The 18,367-nt window shown below is 41.0% G+C and overlaps 1 protein-coding gene, 1 non-coding gene and 1 pseudogene across 3 annotated transcripts in view; 1 reads left to right on the top strand and 2 right to left on the bottom strand.

Annotated features, from left to right (window-relative positions):
• The window catches only part of SMAP1 (small ArfGAP 1), a 183,043-nt gene extending 179,381 nt beyond the window's left edge, over positions 1-3,662 (bottom strand). For both annotated transcript variants that reach the window (XM_063096667.1, XM_063096668.1), the window contains exon 1: positions 3,353-3,662. In XM_063096667.1, coding sequence (XP_062952737.1) covers positions 3,353-3,470 — 118 coding nt within the window. In that variant the 5' untranslated portion in view covers positions 3,471-3,662. The remainder of the gene's footprint in view (positions 1-3,352) is intronic.
• A 105-nt stretch (positions 3,663-3,767) lies between these two features.
• Positions 3,768-8,082, top strand: LOC134379079 (ADP/ATP translocase 3-like; annotated as a pseudogene).
• An 8,224-nt stretch (positions 8,083-16,306) lies between these two features.
• On the bottom strand, positions 16,307-16,442 carry LOC134379377 (small nucleolar RNA SNORA42/SNORA80 family). Its single transcript, XR_010023776.1, has one exon. It is a non-coding gene; the product is annotated as a small nucleolar RNA SNORA42/SNORA80 family (small nucleolar RNA).
• Positions 16,443-18,367: the final 1,925 nt, after the last annotated feature.

Genomic DNA, 18,367 nt, shown 5'->3' with positions numbered 1-18,367 from the left:
AATTTTTTTAGCCTCATAACCTAATACAGTGTCTAACAAGTAGTGTGTTCTCAAGTCAAGATGTGCAGAATGAAGAAATGAGTGCTTGATCTGGGCAAGGAGCTTTAACTTCGCAATACCAGACAGGCTGAACAAAACAATATCTAGGGTTCAAAAACCTTGTTTCTGACTACCCCAAAACTTACTGGGCAAGAGACTCATTTTCATGCCAGTTTATACATATTCCAAATCAAAGTCAGTATTACCTGTGGATGAAGGTTTAAATACCGAAAATGAAACTTGAAGTTGGCAAGGGGCACTCAGTCCTCATTGCTCCATAAAGTGCCACCAACTCATAACCAACAGAACTGCTTTAAAACTCCCACAGAGTCACAAATGCGGCTAGGGAAGAAGCAGAGCTCCATCTGCCTGTTCTTATTCTCCAGTTGCTCAAAAGATTTGGTAAGAATAGGATCAAGAGCTGGAATCTGGCACTTATGCTATTTTCTTTCTCCCTTACTTCCTAAGTACTGTCAATTCAGGAAACACAACTGGTGACTCAGTAAGAAAATGTCAAAACCCAATTGACATACATCTGTTAACTATTATAAGGCAACAGAATAAGATAATCTCAAACCACAGGCTTTAGTTTTGATACATGTTCTGAAAGATAGTGCAGAAAGCATTCCTGAAAGAAAGAAAATTGAGTTAACTAGGAAATAGCTTCAAAATACATAAAAGCCTTGATGTGCAATTTATTACACAGTGAAGAAAACATCAATACATATACAGATGAAACCTCTTAATAACCAAGCTTTAGAGTAAAGACCTCAGCATGTCTTTTAAAAGTACATTTAGTCAGAATTTCACTACCTACATTTATTATGTCATCTGGCATATATAATAGATCCAAAATCATTTAACAAGCCAAGAATTCTACTCTAAGAGAGCTCCACAATGGGGCTCAACCATACCAAAGACTCAAAAACTTTGCAAAAATATAATTCAATCCATCAATTACCAAATCATGTCAAATTTTTCTATTACAACTATGAAATCAAGTCTAATTAAACCAACAAGTGGCCTTATCTTTATATTTTTTTCCTAAAAGATCAAGATAAAACAATGAAAAAATTTACAAGATCATTATAACATTATTCTAGATTTAGCAGCAACAAGGAAAAAATAATCTTTCTAAATCATGACTGAAGTTCACACCCTTCAAGACGCACCCTTGAACTCTTGATAGTATTCTCCTTTCCCACTTCCACCACTTCTCAAAAACAAACAAACCAACAAAAAAAAAAAGACCAAACAAAACCAAAATACAAAAGACATTCATTCAACATATATCTATTGATTTAGCTGGTGATAAAGTGAGCAAAACAAATGCTTCCTATTCTTCACGTCAGAAGTACAACTTTTGATCCTAATTTAAGAAGTACATGATTCTCTTCCACCCCCCCCCCCAAAAAAGTAACTAGAAACGTGTTAATATGTGGTTAAAAATGGCTTTTTTTTTTTTTTTTTTTTAAGATGACCGGTAAAGGGATCTTAACCCTTGACTTGGTGTTGTCAGCACCACGCTCTCCCAAGTGAGCCACGGGCAGGACCTAATAATGGCTTTTTAAAACCTATAAATTATTTTAGGAAGTATTAGTGAAAATCTGATTTCATAAAGTACTTTTTTGGAGAAAGAAACCTGAACAGAAAGTATTTCTTAATTATTTCTACACATAAAGGAAGGTAATTATAGGAACTGTTTTATTCAGTTTTTAATGAATAGATTTAATACTTTCCAGCATCTCTACCTTACCATGTTATTTATTACTCAAAACGACAAAATGTGTACTATATAACTTCAGCTTCTTTACTTTCCTGGCTTTTAAAGGCCAATTTGCAATGTTTTACTAGTGCACTGATGAGCAAGCAATTGAGCCTCAATACCGTATAGTATTCCCAAATAACCATACACATAATCAAGTATCAAGTAAACAAATATTATTACAAGAACCAGGGATACAATTTTTTTAAACTCATCACCTGAAAGGTTGCATGGAATAAATATAAGACTGACTCAATCAAGTTGCTAAGCTATTGAAAAGTGCTTCATAAAATGATCTAGTTACAGTATTTCCCCATGATTTTTCCACTCCTCCAGCACCTGCTATGACAGTGAAGTAACTTGCTGATGCTGTGTGGCTCAGTCTAATCAAATATTATCACCCTACTGAAATGTGACTCATTTATATAGTACTAAGAAAGAAGAATAAAGCTTCAGGGAAAGTCTAGGTCAAATAATGCAGAAATCTTAAATGACATTCCCGAAAACGGACTGTCTTCTGCTTTGGAGTACTACCTATTTCTCACTGAATAATCAAATAAACCAATTTAGAAACAAGCAAGATCTTTTCCTAACTATATGAGATGTTTGTTTTTAAAAACCTGAAACATTCTTCCCATAAGATTACTTACAAGACATTAAACATAAATCAAATCTACAAACAAAAAACATATCAGCTAAAAATAGATCTATTTCAAAGGCTAAGGCAGAAGAAGCCTCCAACCGAACAAACTAATATTAGGTCTTTTCCATTTCTGGATCTTTAAAATGCACCTTCAACATTAATAAGACACACTAACTAGTGTCTACATATTTTACCGAACTAGCTGGTCTGAGAGAATCTAACTATTATAATGTTCAGGAGCATAAACCCACTATCCTCCAAGAGACTCATGTAATGAAATTCCTCTTCATTCTCGCTAATGGCCCCACTAAAAAACAATAATACTAGTAGTAAAGACCCTACACAATTATTTTACTCAGTAAAACTCCAAACCACCAAAAAGGACCATCATTGTCTTTTTCAGAAAGCAGAGGCAAGAGCCCTGTACAAAAGCTGTCAGGTGAGCAGACAGGTAGGGCCCCACCTGGGTGACCGATCATTCGAGCCCCGAGCGGGAGGACGTGGTCACACCAGAAGGTCAAGGAGGGGACCAAGTCCTAAGGAGCGGCCCACCCACAGAAGTAGCAATGAACAGGTGGGAAGACAACCTTTTAACCCTAAACGCTGCCCAGGCCAGCGCCACTATCCACGCTCCCAACCCCGCCCCGATCTCAGCCCTGTGGCGGGTCAGAGCATCGCCACGCGCGGTTGGAGAGAAGAGGAGGCTGGGACCACTGACGAGGCCCGCGAACCAGACCTGGCCGCCGCCTCTGGCTGAGGTGAGGGTAGACAGGAGCCCCGCCCCGCCCGCCCACCCGCCCTCTGGTCAGGGCCGGGGAGGCCGGCGAAGCCGAGGCGCCGCGGTGGCGGGAAGGTCACCGGTCGCAGAAGGCCCCAACCAAGGGCGGCGACCACGTCCGTGATACCTTTGGCTTCGCAGTCGGCGCAGTACTTGTTGTCCTCCTCCCTCAGTAGCTTGGACAGGATGAGCTGGTGCTGCTCGTTCAGCTTCTGAGCCTTCTCCCGGCAGGAGCGCGTCGCCATCTCGGCAGCAGGGCGGGAAGCCCGGAGCAGCTACGGCCGCGGCGGACGCAGGCAGGGTGAACACACCTGCCGCCGGTGGGACCGCGGGCGGACTCAGCCCAGAAAGCTGCGGCGGCGGGGATAGCCGGAACGGGAGGAGGGGCAGCGGCTGCGGCGGGGCAGCGCCGACGTGTCCCGCCTCCTCGCCCGTCCGGCCCCACACGCACCACCCGAACCGGCGAGGGGAGGGGGTGGGGAAAGAAGCGGAGGCTTCCGGGTGGCGCGGAGGAAGGAACCCGCGAGCCGAGGGCGCTGCGCATGCGCACGCCTCAAACTTTCCCAGATCCCGATCTGCCGGGTATTTCCGCGAGAGGGTATTTGCTCAAGGTGATTCCAGAGAGGTATTTGGCGCTGCCGGGTAAGGGTTTCCCACCATCTGAGATGTGATTGTCGCTGAGGGTCTGGAGTAAAACCCGGTAATGGAAGAGCTTTTACAAGGAGGCTACTTTCACTTGTTTCCTCGCCTCTGCTCTTGCTGGCACAACATTGGAAATGCAGTAATAATTGTGATTGAGTGTCGACGTTTATTCACCTGCGGTTTTGAAACAGGCACTATCCTAGAAGCTATAGGCATGCATGGAATAAAATAGGAAAAATACTCTTTTACCTTTTAGGGGAGAGAAATAATATGGTAGTGACATGCATTGAGGGCTAACATTTATTGAGTGACTAGCCTGTGCCATGAGCTATTAACCCATTTAACCTTTACCACACCCTGTGATATTATTACCCTCATTATACAGATGTGGAAAGTGAGGCACACAGGAGTAAAGTAACTTGTCCAGGTTACAGAGCTACTCATTGGAGGAGCTGAGATTCAAATCCACAGCAGTCTGGCTCCAGAGTCTGAAACACCTGGCAATAAGCCCTCCCTTAAAGGGAAAAATGTGACCAAGGAGCCAAATACTAGATGGTGTTACTCTAAAAAGAAGCTGTATAAACAATGATCTTTAATGCAAGAAAAAGAGAACTAGAGGGATGGCCAGTGAGCTCAGTTGGTTACAGCAGGGTGTTATAACACCAAGGTCAAGAGTTCGGATCCAGTTCCAGAGAGAGAGAGAGAGAGAGATACATCTGACAAAGGATTAATATCCAGAATATACAAGGAACTCAAACAACTTTACAAGAAAAAAACAAGCAACCCAATTAAAAAATGGGCAAAAGAGCTAAGTAGGCATTTCTCTAAGGAAGATATATGAAATGGCCAACAGACATATGAAAAAATGCTCAACATCACTCAGCATCTGGGAAATGCAAATCAAAACTACACTGAGATACCATCTCACCCCAGTTATGATGGCTAAAATCCAAAAGACTGCTGGCGAGGTTGCGGAAAAAAGGAACTCTCATACATTGTTGGTGGGACTGCAAAATGGTGCAGCCTCTATGGAAAATGGTATGGAGGTTCCTCAAACAATTGCAGATAGATCTACCATATGACCCAGCTATCCCACTGCTGGGAATATACCCAGAGGAATGGAAATCATCAAGTCGAAGATATATCTGCTCTCCAATGTTCATCACAGCACTATTTACAATAGCCAAGAGTTGGAACCAGCCCAAATGTCCATCATCAGATGAGTGGATACGGAAAATGTGGTATATCTACACAATGGAATACTACTCAGCTATAAAAACGAATGAAATACTGCCATTTGCAACAACATGGATGGACCTAGAGAGAATTATATTAAGTGAAACAAGTCAGGCACAGAAAGAGAAATACCACATGTTCTCACTTATTGGTGGGAGATAAAAATAAATAAATAAGTTCACACACACACAAAAGAAAAAAAACCGGGGGTGAGAAGAAGACATAACAATCACAATTCCTTGAAGTTGACACGACAAGCGAACAGAAAGGACATTGTTGGGTGAGAGGGGGTAGAGGGAGGAGGGAGGGAGTTTTCGGTAATGGGCCACATTAATCAACCACATTGTATATCAACAAAATAAAATTTAAAAAAAAAAAGAGAGAGAGAGAGAGAAAACACTCTTGATTAAAGCCCAGAGCTCCCTAATCCAGGCTTATGGGGTTTGAGCTCAGGGCAAGGCAGTTTGAGTAATTCCACATGTTTTGGATTATTATCAAGTTCTAATATGGGGATCATGAAAGCTGAATAAACTTGGCCCTTGCCTGTGGTGGGGCAGATGCTAAGAAAGGTAAGGAGCAGAAGTCTGGGCCTTGTACTTTTTTATAAGGCCAATTTCTAGCCTCAGGCCCTGCTTTAAAGGTGACCTTCATGCCTACCTAGCCCTGTTCTTGGCACAGGGGCTCAAAAATGTTTATGGAATTAAATTGAATGGATATGACAATGAAGATGCTCAGTAATTAAACAAATTAAAGCTTAAACTGTACAGAGCTGACAAATCCTCAATATCTAAGGAGATAACAGGATGAATAAACAGAAAAAAACATCATATGGGTGATAGAATTTATAACCCATGTCCTGAAGACTAACTTGATTTAGGTGACAACTGGTGAGGAAGATATTGAGGAAGAGGAGCATGCACAAAAGCATAAAGATTTCAAGTAGCTTAGGGAACATACTGGAACACAGGGGTATAATTAGGATGGAGTGAGAGAAGACTGGATAAGTCAAGGATGACAGGATTATGGAAGACTTGGGGAGCTAGACAAAGTAACCTGGCATTGATGGACTTGACAATAGAAAACCTGCAGCGTCTTCAACTAGGATAGTAGCATGATGAAAAGGATCTTTTGGAAAAGTTAGTACAGCTGTAAACAGTTAACAAATGCCATTTTTGAGTATTGTGTTCCACCCTCCCCCCCAAAAAAAAATTTCAGCTTAGTACTGCAAGGATTCAGAAAAACAGAATTCAAGCTTACCTGCAAGAAATGACCAACAGGATGGATTGAAGGGTCGCAGCAGCGTCTAATGGAAATATGCCTGCTACATATGTGATTTTAAATATTCTAGTAGCCACATTTGAAAACAGAAAAAGAAGTGAAATTTACTTTAATAGTACATTTTATTTAACTCAATGTATCCAGAACATTGGGGCTGAAGAGGAGAAAAAGGAATAGCTTGAAAAAAATATGTATGAACTTCTAAAAGCACAGGGTAATATGCTGGGAGTAGTGAGAATATGAGGCAACAAGAACCTAGAATGTGTGAGGAGAATGTGAAGATAGGAAAGGAAAAAGGTGAGGGGTACATTGGGTCAGGGAGTGAAGAGCTTTGTAGCCAAGCTACAGAATTCAAACCCCGTGGGCTTATAGAACCAACAGAAATTTTTAACGGAAAAATGATTTCATAAGCTTTGCTCTTGGTAATTACAGTGGCAGTATGAAGAACATGGATGGGAAAAAATTGAGCAGGGAAACAGATTACCAGGCTGTTGCAATAATGGTCCAAAGAAGATATGACGAAGGCCTATTTTAAGCCAGCAGCCTAGGGTTTGTGAGAGACAAAATCAAATGATGTTTTAAAATTAGAAGCAGCAAGTTTTGGCAGCTGACTATATGTGGGGGATGAGAGAAAGGATGTGAGAATAACACCACATTTCTAAGTTGGGAGACAGGTAAATGGTGATGCCATTAACCCAGACCAAGAATAGAAGGGGTAGGCCTCTGGGTTCCTACGGCGGCAGAGGTGAGCCACGGCACCACTCCTCCAGGCTTCCCACTACTCAGCTTCCTGCTCAGCTGCCCACTCTGCCACCATCACATAACAGGCCATCTCCTTCACTTCCTGTCCAGCGGCATTGCTGCAGCCATCTCCAAGATAGTCATGGCCCCGATCGAACAAGTCAAGCTGCTGCAACTCAGCAGTAAGCAGATCGCGGCTGACAAGCAATGCACAGGTTTCGTGGACTGCATCATCTCCATCCCTAAGGAACAGTGGTCCTGTCCTTCTGGAGGGGCAGCCTAGCCAGCATCATCAGCTACTTCTCTACCAACCCTCAAGTTCCCCTTCAGGGATAAGTATACGCAGGTGTTCGCAAAGTTTGGACAAGCACACACAGTTCTGTAAGTATTTTGCTGGCAATTCAGCTTCCAGCAGGGCAGCCAGAGCCACCTCTCTATGCTTACCTAGTCCCTGGATTTCTCCAGAGCCCATCTGGGGGCCAGTGTTGGGAAATCAGGCCCAGAGCGGGGGTTCAAAGGCCTGGGAGACTGTCTGGTGAAGCTCAAGTCTGATGGTATCTCAGGACTGCACCGGGACTTCAACGTCTCCGTGCAGGGCATCATCATCTACCTGGCAGCCTATTTCACATTAGGGGAGGCACTGAGGCACACTCCCTGACCCCAGAAACACCCACGTTGTGGTAAGCTGGGTGATCACCCAGACCTGGACAGTCGTGGCCACTGTGGTCTCTTACCCCTTCAACCCTTTGTGGCAGTGGACAATGTTAAAGTCTGGGCACAGATGACCCAATTATCTTTTACACAGGGACCTTCAATTGCTGGGGAAGATTTTTCAGAGACGAAGAGAGCAAAACATTCTTCAAGGACATATGATTCAATGTTCTCAGAGATATTGGAACAGGGCGTGGGGGCATCCTTGCTGTCCCGGTCCTGTATAGTGAATTGAAAAAAATTATCTAAGTGTGTCTCCACACTGAATATGGAAACCAGGAGAATCATGTAGCATTCTTAACTGTTATGGACCATTCACCTTCAGGAAATTCCATTCCTCTTTGACCTGGCCGGATCATGTCTGTAGAGGGCTGGGGAAGGCTTTAGAAAAGAGGCTCATCCTGATCACTTTTGTCCATTGGCAAACTGATTCCATGTACAGGTGCTCTTCAGTTTATGATGGAGTTACCTCCAGATAAACTCATTATAAGATAAAAATACTTAAGTCAAAAATGCATTTAACACAAGTACACCTAACCCACCAAGCATCATAGCTTAGCCTAGCCTACCTTAAATGTGTTCGGAACACTTACATTAGCCTACAGCTGGGCAAAATCATCTAACACAGAGCCTATTTTATAATAAAGTATTGAAGATCTCATGTGATTTATTAATGTTCTGTTGAATGCATGATGCTCTACTGAATGCATATCACTTTTGCACCATCATAAGGTCAAACAGTCACAAGTCAAACTATCATAAGTTGGGGACTGTCTGTATTGATTATTTGGGGGTAGGGAAGGGATCACAACATCATTGTGGGTCCATAAGTGAGGCAGCTCCTCTAAGCAAAGCTAGAGTCCAGGTGCTTGTAGGACCTGAATGTGTTTAAGTTTTTTATTTTTTTGAATCATGCCTCCCATTTGTATTTAAGCACTATCTCCTCTTTTGCATGCTGAATATTTGCAATTATGTTCTGTGTTGGGCATTTTGTTGCAAAACAATAAAAACAGAACACTAAAAAAAAGAATAGAAGGGGTATAACAGATTTGGGGTCAGAGAAGAGGCGTTTGCTTGAGGACATGTTAAGTTTGAGATGTCCATAGGACATACAGCTCCATATGTCTAGCAGAATACTGTGTATCTACTTCTAGAGTTCTGAAGAGAAGTTAGTGTTGGTGAAAGTCATTTGTGAGTCATCTACACTTCAGAAGTCATAGAAGTCATAAGGCTGGATGAGATTCCTCCAGAGAAACATGTAGACAAAGAAGAGAAGAGACCCAAGGACAAAACTCTGGGGATTGACCACTAGATGAGGAGTGGACAGAGAAAGGTGAGCCATTGAAAAGAGAGGTGAGGTAAGGCCAGGAAGAAAACCAGTTGCCATGGAAGGAGAGGTTTCTGAGAAGTGAGGGTGAACATCAATGCCATCTGTTCCAGAAAAGTCAGTTATTTCCATTTTATACAACACATGCAGCATGTAGCCATGGCTCTGTAGAGTTCATTGTTTTTCTTCACAGCTGGCCTTTAGCTCAGGAGCAGGAGATGAGAAATCACTGTTGGGGTTCCTCAGGAACTGCAGTTGTCTGGAGGCTTCGGTGAAATGTTGAGGGAGAGATAGGGGTGGCTAGAAGGAAGAAAGAAGAAAGATACAAGGATAGGAAACAGTGCTAGAGTTACCTATGGAATGTATGCTAAAGGAAATGTCCAAAATGTGTGTGGGAGAGATGAAGTAGAAGCAGCCAAATGATTATAGGTTTCTGTAAGGCCAGAGGTGATTTGGTATGGTTAAGAAATGGATGTTGACAAGCTTAAAAAAAAAAAAAGAAAGAAAGAAAGTGCCTAGTGACAGCTCTCCAGGGGAGTAGTAACTTGTACTGATGAAATTCAGGATGTCATGTTGTCTATGGGTGCATGATGGGTGGGGAGTGAAGTTGAAGGTCTGTTTTTGCAGATTCTTAGAAAGATAACATCCCTTCAACTCTAAAGTTCTGTTTCCAGTTGGAGGAAAAGGATGAGAAACAGGCTTAGGGAGTTTGACCACAGTAGAACCAGTATTCCACAGAGGACATAGGAAAAGAGGGAAAGTGGGGAAGTGGGTAAATGAATGAAAGAATCTTGGTCAAGTGAAATGGACAAAAGTGACCCACATATGAGGATGTAGGTGGAACATCTGATAAGAGCAGTAGTATGGACATCTGGGACAATGGGTATGAAAGTAATAAAAGCCACTGCTCTTTAACCCCCCCACTGCTAGTTAATAATATACCAACTTGAGGTAAATCTTATTATATTCATTTTTCATATCAGGATGGGCTATTTCATGTTGAGATAACAAATAACCTTAAAATTATAATGGCTTCAAAGAATAGTTTATTTGTTGGTCATGCTGCATGAGCACTGAGTTCATAGGGATTCTACACTATGTTGCCCTCACTCTAGGACCAGGCTGAAGAGTCCCCATCACCTTTGAGGGGAAGGCAAAAAGGTGACTCTCTGAAAGCCTTCTTCCCAGGAATGATATACATCCATTTCAACTCTCAGTCCATCAGCCAAAGAAAGTGCATGACCCCTCCTAATATCAAAGGACCCAGAAGTGCACTCCTACTATGTATCCAGAAGGAGAATGGAAATATCACTGAATAGCACAAAAACTGTGGCTCAGAAATACTAAGTATTTTGTTTAGAGTTGCCTAGATATTAAGGAGCGTAACTGGAATTTGTAGTTATGCTTTTTTTGGCATTAAGATCCTGCTCTTTTCATAAGCTATGCTACCCCTTGGGATGGAAAACAGAGTAGAACAGTTGGGTTCAACAATGACAAGATTTAAAGAGAAGCCAAGTGTACTAAGGAACATATACAGTGTATTGAGGAAAGAGGAACAATTAATACAGAGATACATAAATATCTACAAAAAGAGGAAACCCAGGAAAGACCCCAGATTTTATTTTTGTTTTGATTTTCAAAGTTACATCAGGGAATGTTAGTGTTTGTGGCTCCTAAAAACTCTGCCCAACTGGTGTATGGAGCATTTGTTTATCTGTTTTCAGACACCAGTGGACTCTCCTTATTGTAGGGAGAGTGAGGTCTCTGCTGAAGATGTGTGACTTCCACACACTTCTTCCCCACCTTCCTTCCTAAGTGAGTTATTTCCAAATATGCATTATTAAGCAAGTACCTGTTATACAAGAACCCACAGCATCCCAATGCTCAATGTAGGCAATAGTGATTTCAAAACTCTTAATTTCTCATTTTTTTACCCCCAGTACAAAGACAATGAAATTTTTTCAGTGGTCATATGGGCAACCAAGTGTCCACTGTCACAAAAACAGCTGATACAAGGGTACTTCAAAAAAGTTCATGGAAAATAGAATTGAAAGATAATACAAAGTTTTCCATGAACTTTTTGAAGTACCATCATACAAGGAGCCAGAACAGCACGTCCAATCTCTGCAGTCCTGTGATGGAGACAGGAAAACTAAACCACATTTGCATTAGAAGGCAGATGCCTAAGGGAACCATAGAGGGGTAGCCAGTCCTCACACTTGGCCATGGGAAGTCTAGCCTTCATTCTTTTAAGCATTTTGTTAGAGCAGAATTAAACAACCCTAAGAAAATTTTCCTGAACTTGTCCCTTCTCCCTTCTACATTCCCTCCCCACCACTCTTTTAGTCATCCATTCAACAACATATTTTTGAGTTTCTTCTATGTTTCAAGCACTCGGCTAGGTACTAGGGATAAAAATTAGGGAAAAAAACAGTCATACCCCATCCCTCACTCCTACAATAGTTGATTGTCTATATTACATAATGAGACATGAGCTTCCCTCACTATCTCCTTGTTAGAGATATCCAGAGCCTCCACTGATAATGCATATGGCAAGCCCTTAATAAATGCTTGCTGAATGAACGAATGAACAAATAAGCCCGAATGTAGGAATTTGTATGCATATAACCTCTAGAAGCAAAATTAAAAAACATAACTTTTTAAGCAACTTTTTAAAAAGGAAATCTGATGCACAAAAACCCTATTTATATAATTCCTAATTTACTTCCAATATTGGTCAAGTTATATTTTATTTAGTGTTTTTACCCTTTCCCCACCTAATATTATATTTCACAGGGATTCTGCATCTCAATTTAGAAAGATAAACTTTAAGTAATCAGAAATACACAATCAACTTCAAGATTTAAAACAATAGCAACAACAGTGAAACTAACTTGGGATGAGCTCTAATCAGGTACACTCTGCTTTCAAAAATCTGACCTTGACAGTAATTTCATTTAAACAAAGATAAGTGAACAAGCAGTCTTATCCTATGTAAAACAGGAGACATGAACACAAGTTAAAAGATATAAGTTCTGCGTTTTTAGGGATATAATATGCATCTATTGTTTTCATTTGCCCAGAGTCCATTCCCCCTTTTCGGAGCTATGCCCCAATTTTACTTTGGGGAACTATCCCACTTCCCTACTGAATGCAGTTTGAAGAAATGACTGTCAACCGAGGTCTCCATACTAGGCATGAGACAAATTAGGTCATTTAGATACTTTCCTCTCAAAAGTTGAACTTGAGGGGAGTAACTCAAAGACAGAAACAGCTGGAGATCATTCATCCTTGTCGACGTCTATTCATTTATTTGATTCTGTTTCCTTGATCCTTTCACACAAGCTCCTATCCTTTCTAAAGACTGGCTCTTTAGCTTTCCTTTAGATTCTTTGACTACCACTCATAAGTCTTCCAATGTGTTCCTCTTTTGCTTGTTAGATATAAAAAGTCAAATTAAAATAGATTTATGTAGAGCACCAACATGATCAGTAATGAGCCATGCACCATTTTGTGGAAGTGGAGGGGCATTGCTATGGTCTAAATGTCTGTGTCCCCCCAAAATTCATATGTTGAAACTTAATACACAATCTGATGGTATTAAGAAGTGGGGACCTTTGGAAGGTGATTACATCATTAGGGCAGAGCTCTCATGAATGGGATTAGTGCTCTTATGAAAGAGGCCCAAGGGATCTTGTTGGCCCCTTCCACCAACTGAGGATGCAGTAAGAAGGCACTACCTGTGAACCAGACAGGAAGCCTTCACCAGACACCAAATCTGCATGTGCCTTGATCTTGGACCACCCAGCCTCCAGAACAGCAAGCAATAAATTTTTTTTGTTTATTGGCTTAGACTAGGTTGCTACCTAGTCTAAAGTACAGTATTTTGTTATAGCAGCCCAAGCAGACTAAGACAGCATTTTCTCAGAGAAGAATTTAGCTGCTTTTCCTTATCTTTAAAGGAACCCATTCCCTTCGTCCAGGCCTTTGAAGTTTGGTAATTGGGATGAGATATTTTACATGTGAAATTGTCTGCCATTCTTACTCTTGGCCTTCTTATAAAAATGGTGCATATCATCTCAGTAGTTTCAAACTAAAAGCAGGAGGAAAAGGGAAAAAGAAATAGGCATAGATTCATTTTAAACTGTTTAAAAATGTTATTTATCCTTTGCCACCTTAGGATAGGCAGAGATTTCTGAGGAAACAAGATACACTTCCCATAGAAGAAAAGAATTGAATGAAAATCAAACTTTATTAAATTTTAAAATTTCTGCTTTTCAAAAGACATAAATAAGAAAATGAAAAGGCAAGCTATAGATTTGGAGAAAATATTTGTATCACATGATGAATACTTTAAATAAATATTTATTTAAAGAATGTATAAGGAACTCTTGCAAATCAATAATAAAAAAGTAATCATAAAAAATGACAAAAGATTTACAGAGATACATGAATAGCCAATAAGCACATGAAAATAGTATCATTAGTCATTAGGGAAATGTATGGTAAAAATTACTAGATGCCACTTTATACCTTCTAGAATCACTAAAAAAGACTGATAACACCACAGATTAGGAAGGTAGTGACACAACCAGTACTCTCATTGCTGGTGGGAGTATGAAATTTTATAACCACTTCAGTAAACTATTTGTCAGTTAAGTTAAACATACACTTCTCCCATGACCCAGCAATTCCACTGCAAGGAAATGAAAAAATATATTTGTAAAAACACTTACATAAAAATATTTATAATAGCTTTATTCATAGTAGCCAAAACCTGGAAACATCCTAAATTTTCACAAATAAGGGAATAGATAAGCAAATAATGTTCTATTTATACAATGGACTATTACTCAAGCAATTAAAAGAAACCAACTACTGATATACAAAACAACATGGATGAATCTCAAAAATATTACATGAGTAAAAGAAATTCTACAGAAAAGAGTATGTACTGTGTGATTCCATTTATATAAAGTTCTAGATGAGGCAGAACTAATATATAGTCATAGAAATCAGAACCATAATTGCCTGAGGAGGGAGCAGGATGGGGCATGACTAGAAAGGTATATGGGGAGGGAAACTTCCTGGGGTGATGTAAATGTTTTGTGCCTTAATTGGGGTACTGAATCGCATAGGTTTATACAGTTGTAAAACTCATTGACCTGCATTCCTAAGATTTACACATTTTATTGTACACAAATTATACCTCAATAGAAAGAATATTGAAAAAAGGCATTGGGGGACATTATACCATATAGGTCCTGTAGGAAACTGAGCATAATTTGGTTTCATTTTTTCCCATTATTCTTGATGTTCTTCTGAGCATTTCCCTTTCTCCTTCCTTGAAACCCTACTCTTAGCACCTCTAATGCATCCCAACTTTCCTTCTCTTAGCCTCTTAAAAACTCCTCTTCTTCATTCCATTCCCTTATTCCTGATGTGGAGTCCTTAGCTCCTTGCTCTTCTGTCCTAGAGCACATGTGCTTTTCCCAAGGACTGTGCATTCTCACAGCTTGCACTATCACTTCTACTCTGAGGAACTAGCATAAAGGGTGTGTCCTTGCACATAGCCAAAGCTACAGGCTTTGGCAGCCTTGACATCTGCTCTCTCATAGGCTTGAAGAATCTTTTCCTGGGTCTCCTTTCCATTACGTTCTCCAAACTGTCCCTCTTTTTGGAGCCCTATTTTCCATTCAGTCAGATTCCACATCTTTGCCTTAACACAAAATTTGCACTGGCAGCTCCTCTGACCATCTACAGGGTTTATTAGATACCAAATCAACATTTCCCTTCTCTCCACAGTATTTCCTCTCAGGCTATCTCCCTGTGCTCCCCACAGTGCACATTGAGGGCAAGCTACCCCTACCTCCTTACACAAGCCAGACTCCCAAGACTTGGTGGCCATGATAGGCCTCTTGGAGGGAGAGACACTCAGTGGACTTCAACCCTCTCATGTCAGCCTCATTAGTCCTCAAAACTGAACTCATCTTCCTTCTCACTCAGAGTCCACCTTCCAAATTCCCTGCCTCTAACATTAGCAACCCCATGATCCTAATTGTCTGGCTTGAAACCTTAGAGTCATTTTTTAGCCATTCCTAATAAACAAAATGTCCAATAAGTGATTTAATCATTTCATTTCTTTCTGTAAAAATGTCTCCTGTAATTCAATTTATCAGCTCCTCACACCTAGATGGGACTCTATGTTTACAGACTCTCCCTGACCCTAATTCACCTCATGCTATTTTCTTAGGCTCTGTAGACCTTACATCAAATGGCAGGGTCATCAACTATTCATCAGCTCCAGGCACACGAAGCCACTGAAAAGGGCGAAAGTGGCAAGGTACCAGCAGATCAGGGAATTGAGTCTTCTTTCTTACATTTAATCATTCAACAAAAATATTTTTAGCACATGCTAGTCACTGGAGATATATTCACAAACAAAAAAGACACACTTTCTATTCTTAATTACCTCACAGATTAGGGGAGAAGACAAACAGAAATCAAATAATCAAATGAATAATGCTATGAAGAAAATGTAGTGCTATGAGGATATGTAAAAGGGAAATTTGACACCCGTCATGGAAATCTTTTCTAAGCAGAGAGACAATTGAGCTGACAACTAAAAGATTAGTAAGAATGAACTGGTGTTTGTGTTGGGGAGAGGGGTTGGAATACCTTAACATTTATGTTCAAGGAAGTAATGAAAGACTTGAATAGTTAATATGAGACCACAAAGGTTAGCATGGTAAAAGGCAACATTGGGGAGGTGGGCAGAGGGCAAACCACACAGTGGTTTGCACGGGGGTCATAAAAACCCACCACTTGGCCCTCCTGCCACGGATGAGCATAGGTGACAACCTGAGCTGTTCCACTTCTAGATCCACCACTGTGTTCACACCAAGGCCATACTTCCCCTGGACTGCTCCCAGCTCGTAACTGAGCATGGGGCACTGGGCGGTGGAGAGGCAATACTGTAAGACAAGAGACTCCTTTAACAGGCAACATTGGCTCAAAGACCCTGACTGGCCTGGCCAAAAGTTTCTCAAACTTTGCTTCAATCTGAGCCTCTTCTTGTCCAGTCTTCCTTCCTTTTCCCTCTCTTCTAGATCCCCCACATTCTCCATCTCCCATTATTATTTTTTTCACTGTACAACCTGCTTCAGTGCCAGCAGCTTATGGGCACAGACACCAGGCAATAGTCTGGGGCCACAGTATGTTCTGGCATGGGGCACTATGAGAGGCCCAGTGGGGAGGGCTTGTCATAAATCCAAACTCATACATTCCCATTTATTCATAATACTCATCTCCTCCTAATAACAATCTTTTATGTCTAACCCCATCTTAGCATCTGCTTCAAGAACTTGAACTAACATAGTTTTGTAGTTCATGACTGAGATTTTGGTCTTTATCCCAAGAGTAATAGGAAGTTATTGGAGTATTTTAAACTCTGGACTGACATGTTCAGATTTATGTTTTGAAAAAAAACATTCTTGTCAGCGGCGTAGAGAACAGATTGGATGTAGGCAAGAGTAGGTGCAGGGAGACCATTTAAGTATCTTTCACACTGGTCTAGATGAGTTGATGATGGCTGGATTAGGGTGGTGGTCACGGAAATGGTAAGAAGTGGGCAGATTTGAGAAATATTAAGAAGGTAAAGCCAGCGATACTTGGAAATGGACAGTAAGGGCAATAAGGAAGAAGGAGGTCTCAAGAATGACTCTGAAATTTCTGCTTTGCACAGCTGGGTAGATGGCACCATTCACTGAGTGGGGCAACATCAAAACAGGAGTACGTTTTAGGGTGATCGTAAATCAGAAGTGCCTTTGAGATTTGAGTGCCAAATGGAACCGTCAAGCAGGTAGTTGGACATCTGAGTCTGGATCTCAGAGAAGATATCTGGGCTGGAGGTATAAATAGATGGTATATATGTGGAAATACTACATTAAAGAAGCTATGAAAGTGGATGAGATCACGTGAGAAGAAAGAACTGAGTGAAAACAGAAGATGGCTCAGGGTTGAACCTTGAGGAACATAAATATTTATTAAATATTGATATAAGTCAAGCACAATGAACCTGCACAGGTGACCAAAAAGGAGCAGCCAGAGAGATAGGAGAAAATCTTTCATTTTAGAACTTGTATCATTAACTTATCACTGTGTAACAAATCACAGCAAAACTTAGTAGCATAAAACGACATCCATTTTACTGCTCACAATTCCATGGATCAGCAATTCTAGCTGGTCTCAGCTAGGTGGCTATTCTGTTGTCTCACCTGAGGTCACTCATACAACTATAATCTGCTGGTGCCTCAAATGGGGCTGGATGGTTCCAGATGGCCTCATTTACAAGTCTGGTGCCTCAGCTGGGATGACTGGATTGACTGGCACAGCCAGGTCTCTCTCCTCATATGTTTTCTGTTTCCCCATGGTCTCTCATCCTCAAGGAGGCTAGCCTGGGCTTGCTTACACAGTAAAGGCAGCATTCCAAAAGGACAAACCCAAATGCACTAAAGGTCATACTGGCTGGTATCCTATTGGCCAAAGCAAGTCACATGTCCAAGCTCAGAATCAATGTGGAAGGCAATTGTATAAAAGCATGGACTCTGGGAGGGGAGGAGTGATTTCTTGGGAGTCATGGAGAGTAACAATATACCATGGTGATACTCTGCTTCGGAACCTACAGCAATTCTTTGTTTCCTATCAAGTCTAATTTAAATTATTCTTCACCAGACTGCTTAGCGTTCTTTCTAGTCAGGCTAGTTCTTTCCCTGTGCTTCATTCCTGCTGCTACAGCCTCTGCCTGAGATTCTTTCTCCATGTCCCTGCCTTCTCTTTCTGGTTAATTTTACCCATTTTTTAAGGCTCATTCCTACTTTCACATTTTTGTTCATTTTATTCTCTCAGCGTAGAACACCACCCCCTACTGTTTTCCACAGTCCTATGGCAACACCAGCATCTGGCCCATTCTAATCTCAGCTTCCCCATGAAGACTCCTTAGGTTGCTCCTGCCTTCATAGATCAGCCATGTTCATAAATTTCTATTGATCTAATAATTGTACCAGTTTTGAACTAAATTATGTGTATTTTGTATATTATGTAATTATGTATTTTTTTTACTATGGGCTTTAAATATACCTTTTTCCACAACTGGATTGCAAATTCCTCAATGAAAGGAATTGTGTCTTATACTTCTTTAATTTAATG

Source organism: Cynocephalus volans, chromosome 5, assembly GCF_027409185.1.
Source record: "Cynocephalus volans isolate mCynVol1 chromosome 5, mCynVol1.pri, whole genome shotgun sequence".
In the NCBI taxonomy this organism is placed as follows: domain Eukaryota; kingdom Metazoa; phylum Chordata; class Mammalia; order Dermoptera; family Cynocephalidae; genus Cynocephalus; species Cynocephalus volans.
This window is presented reverse-complemented; position numbering and strand designations above follow the sequence as displayed.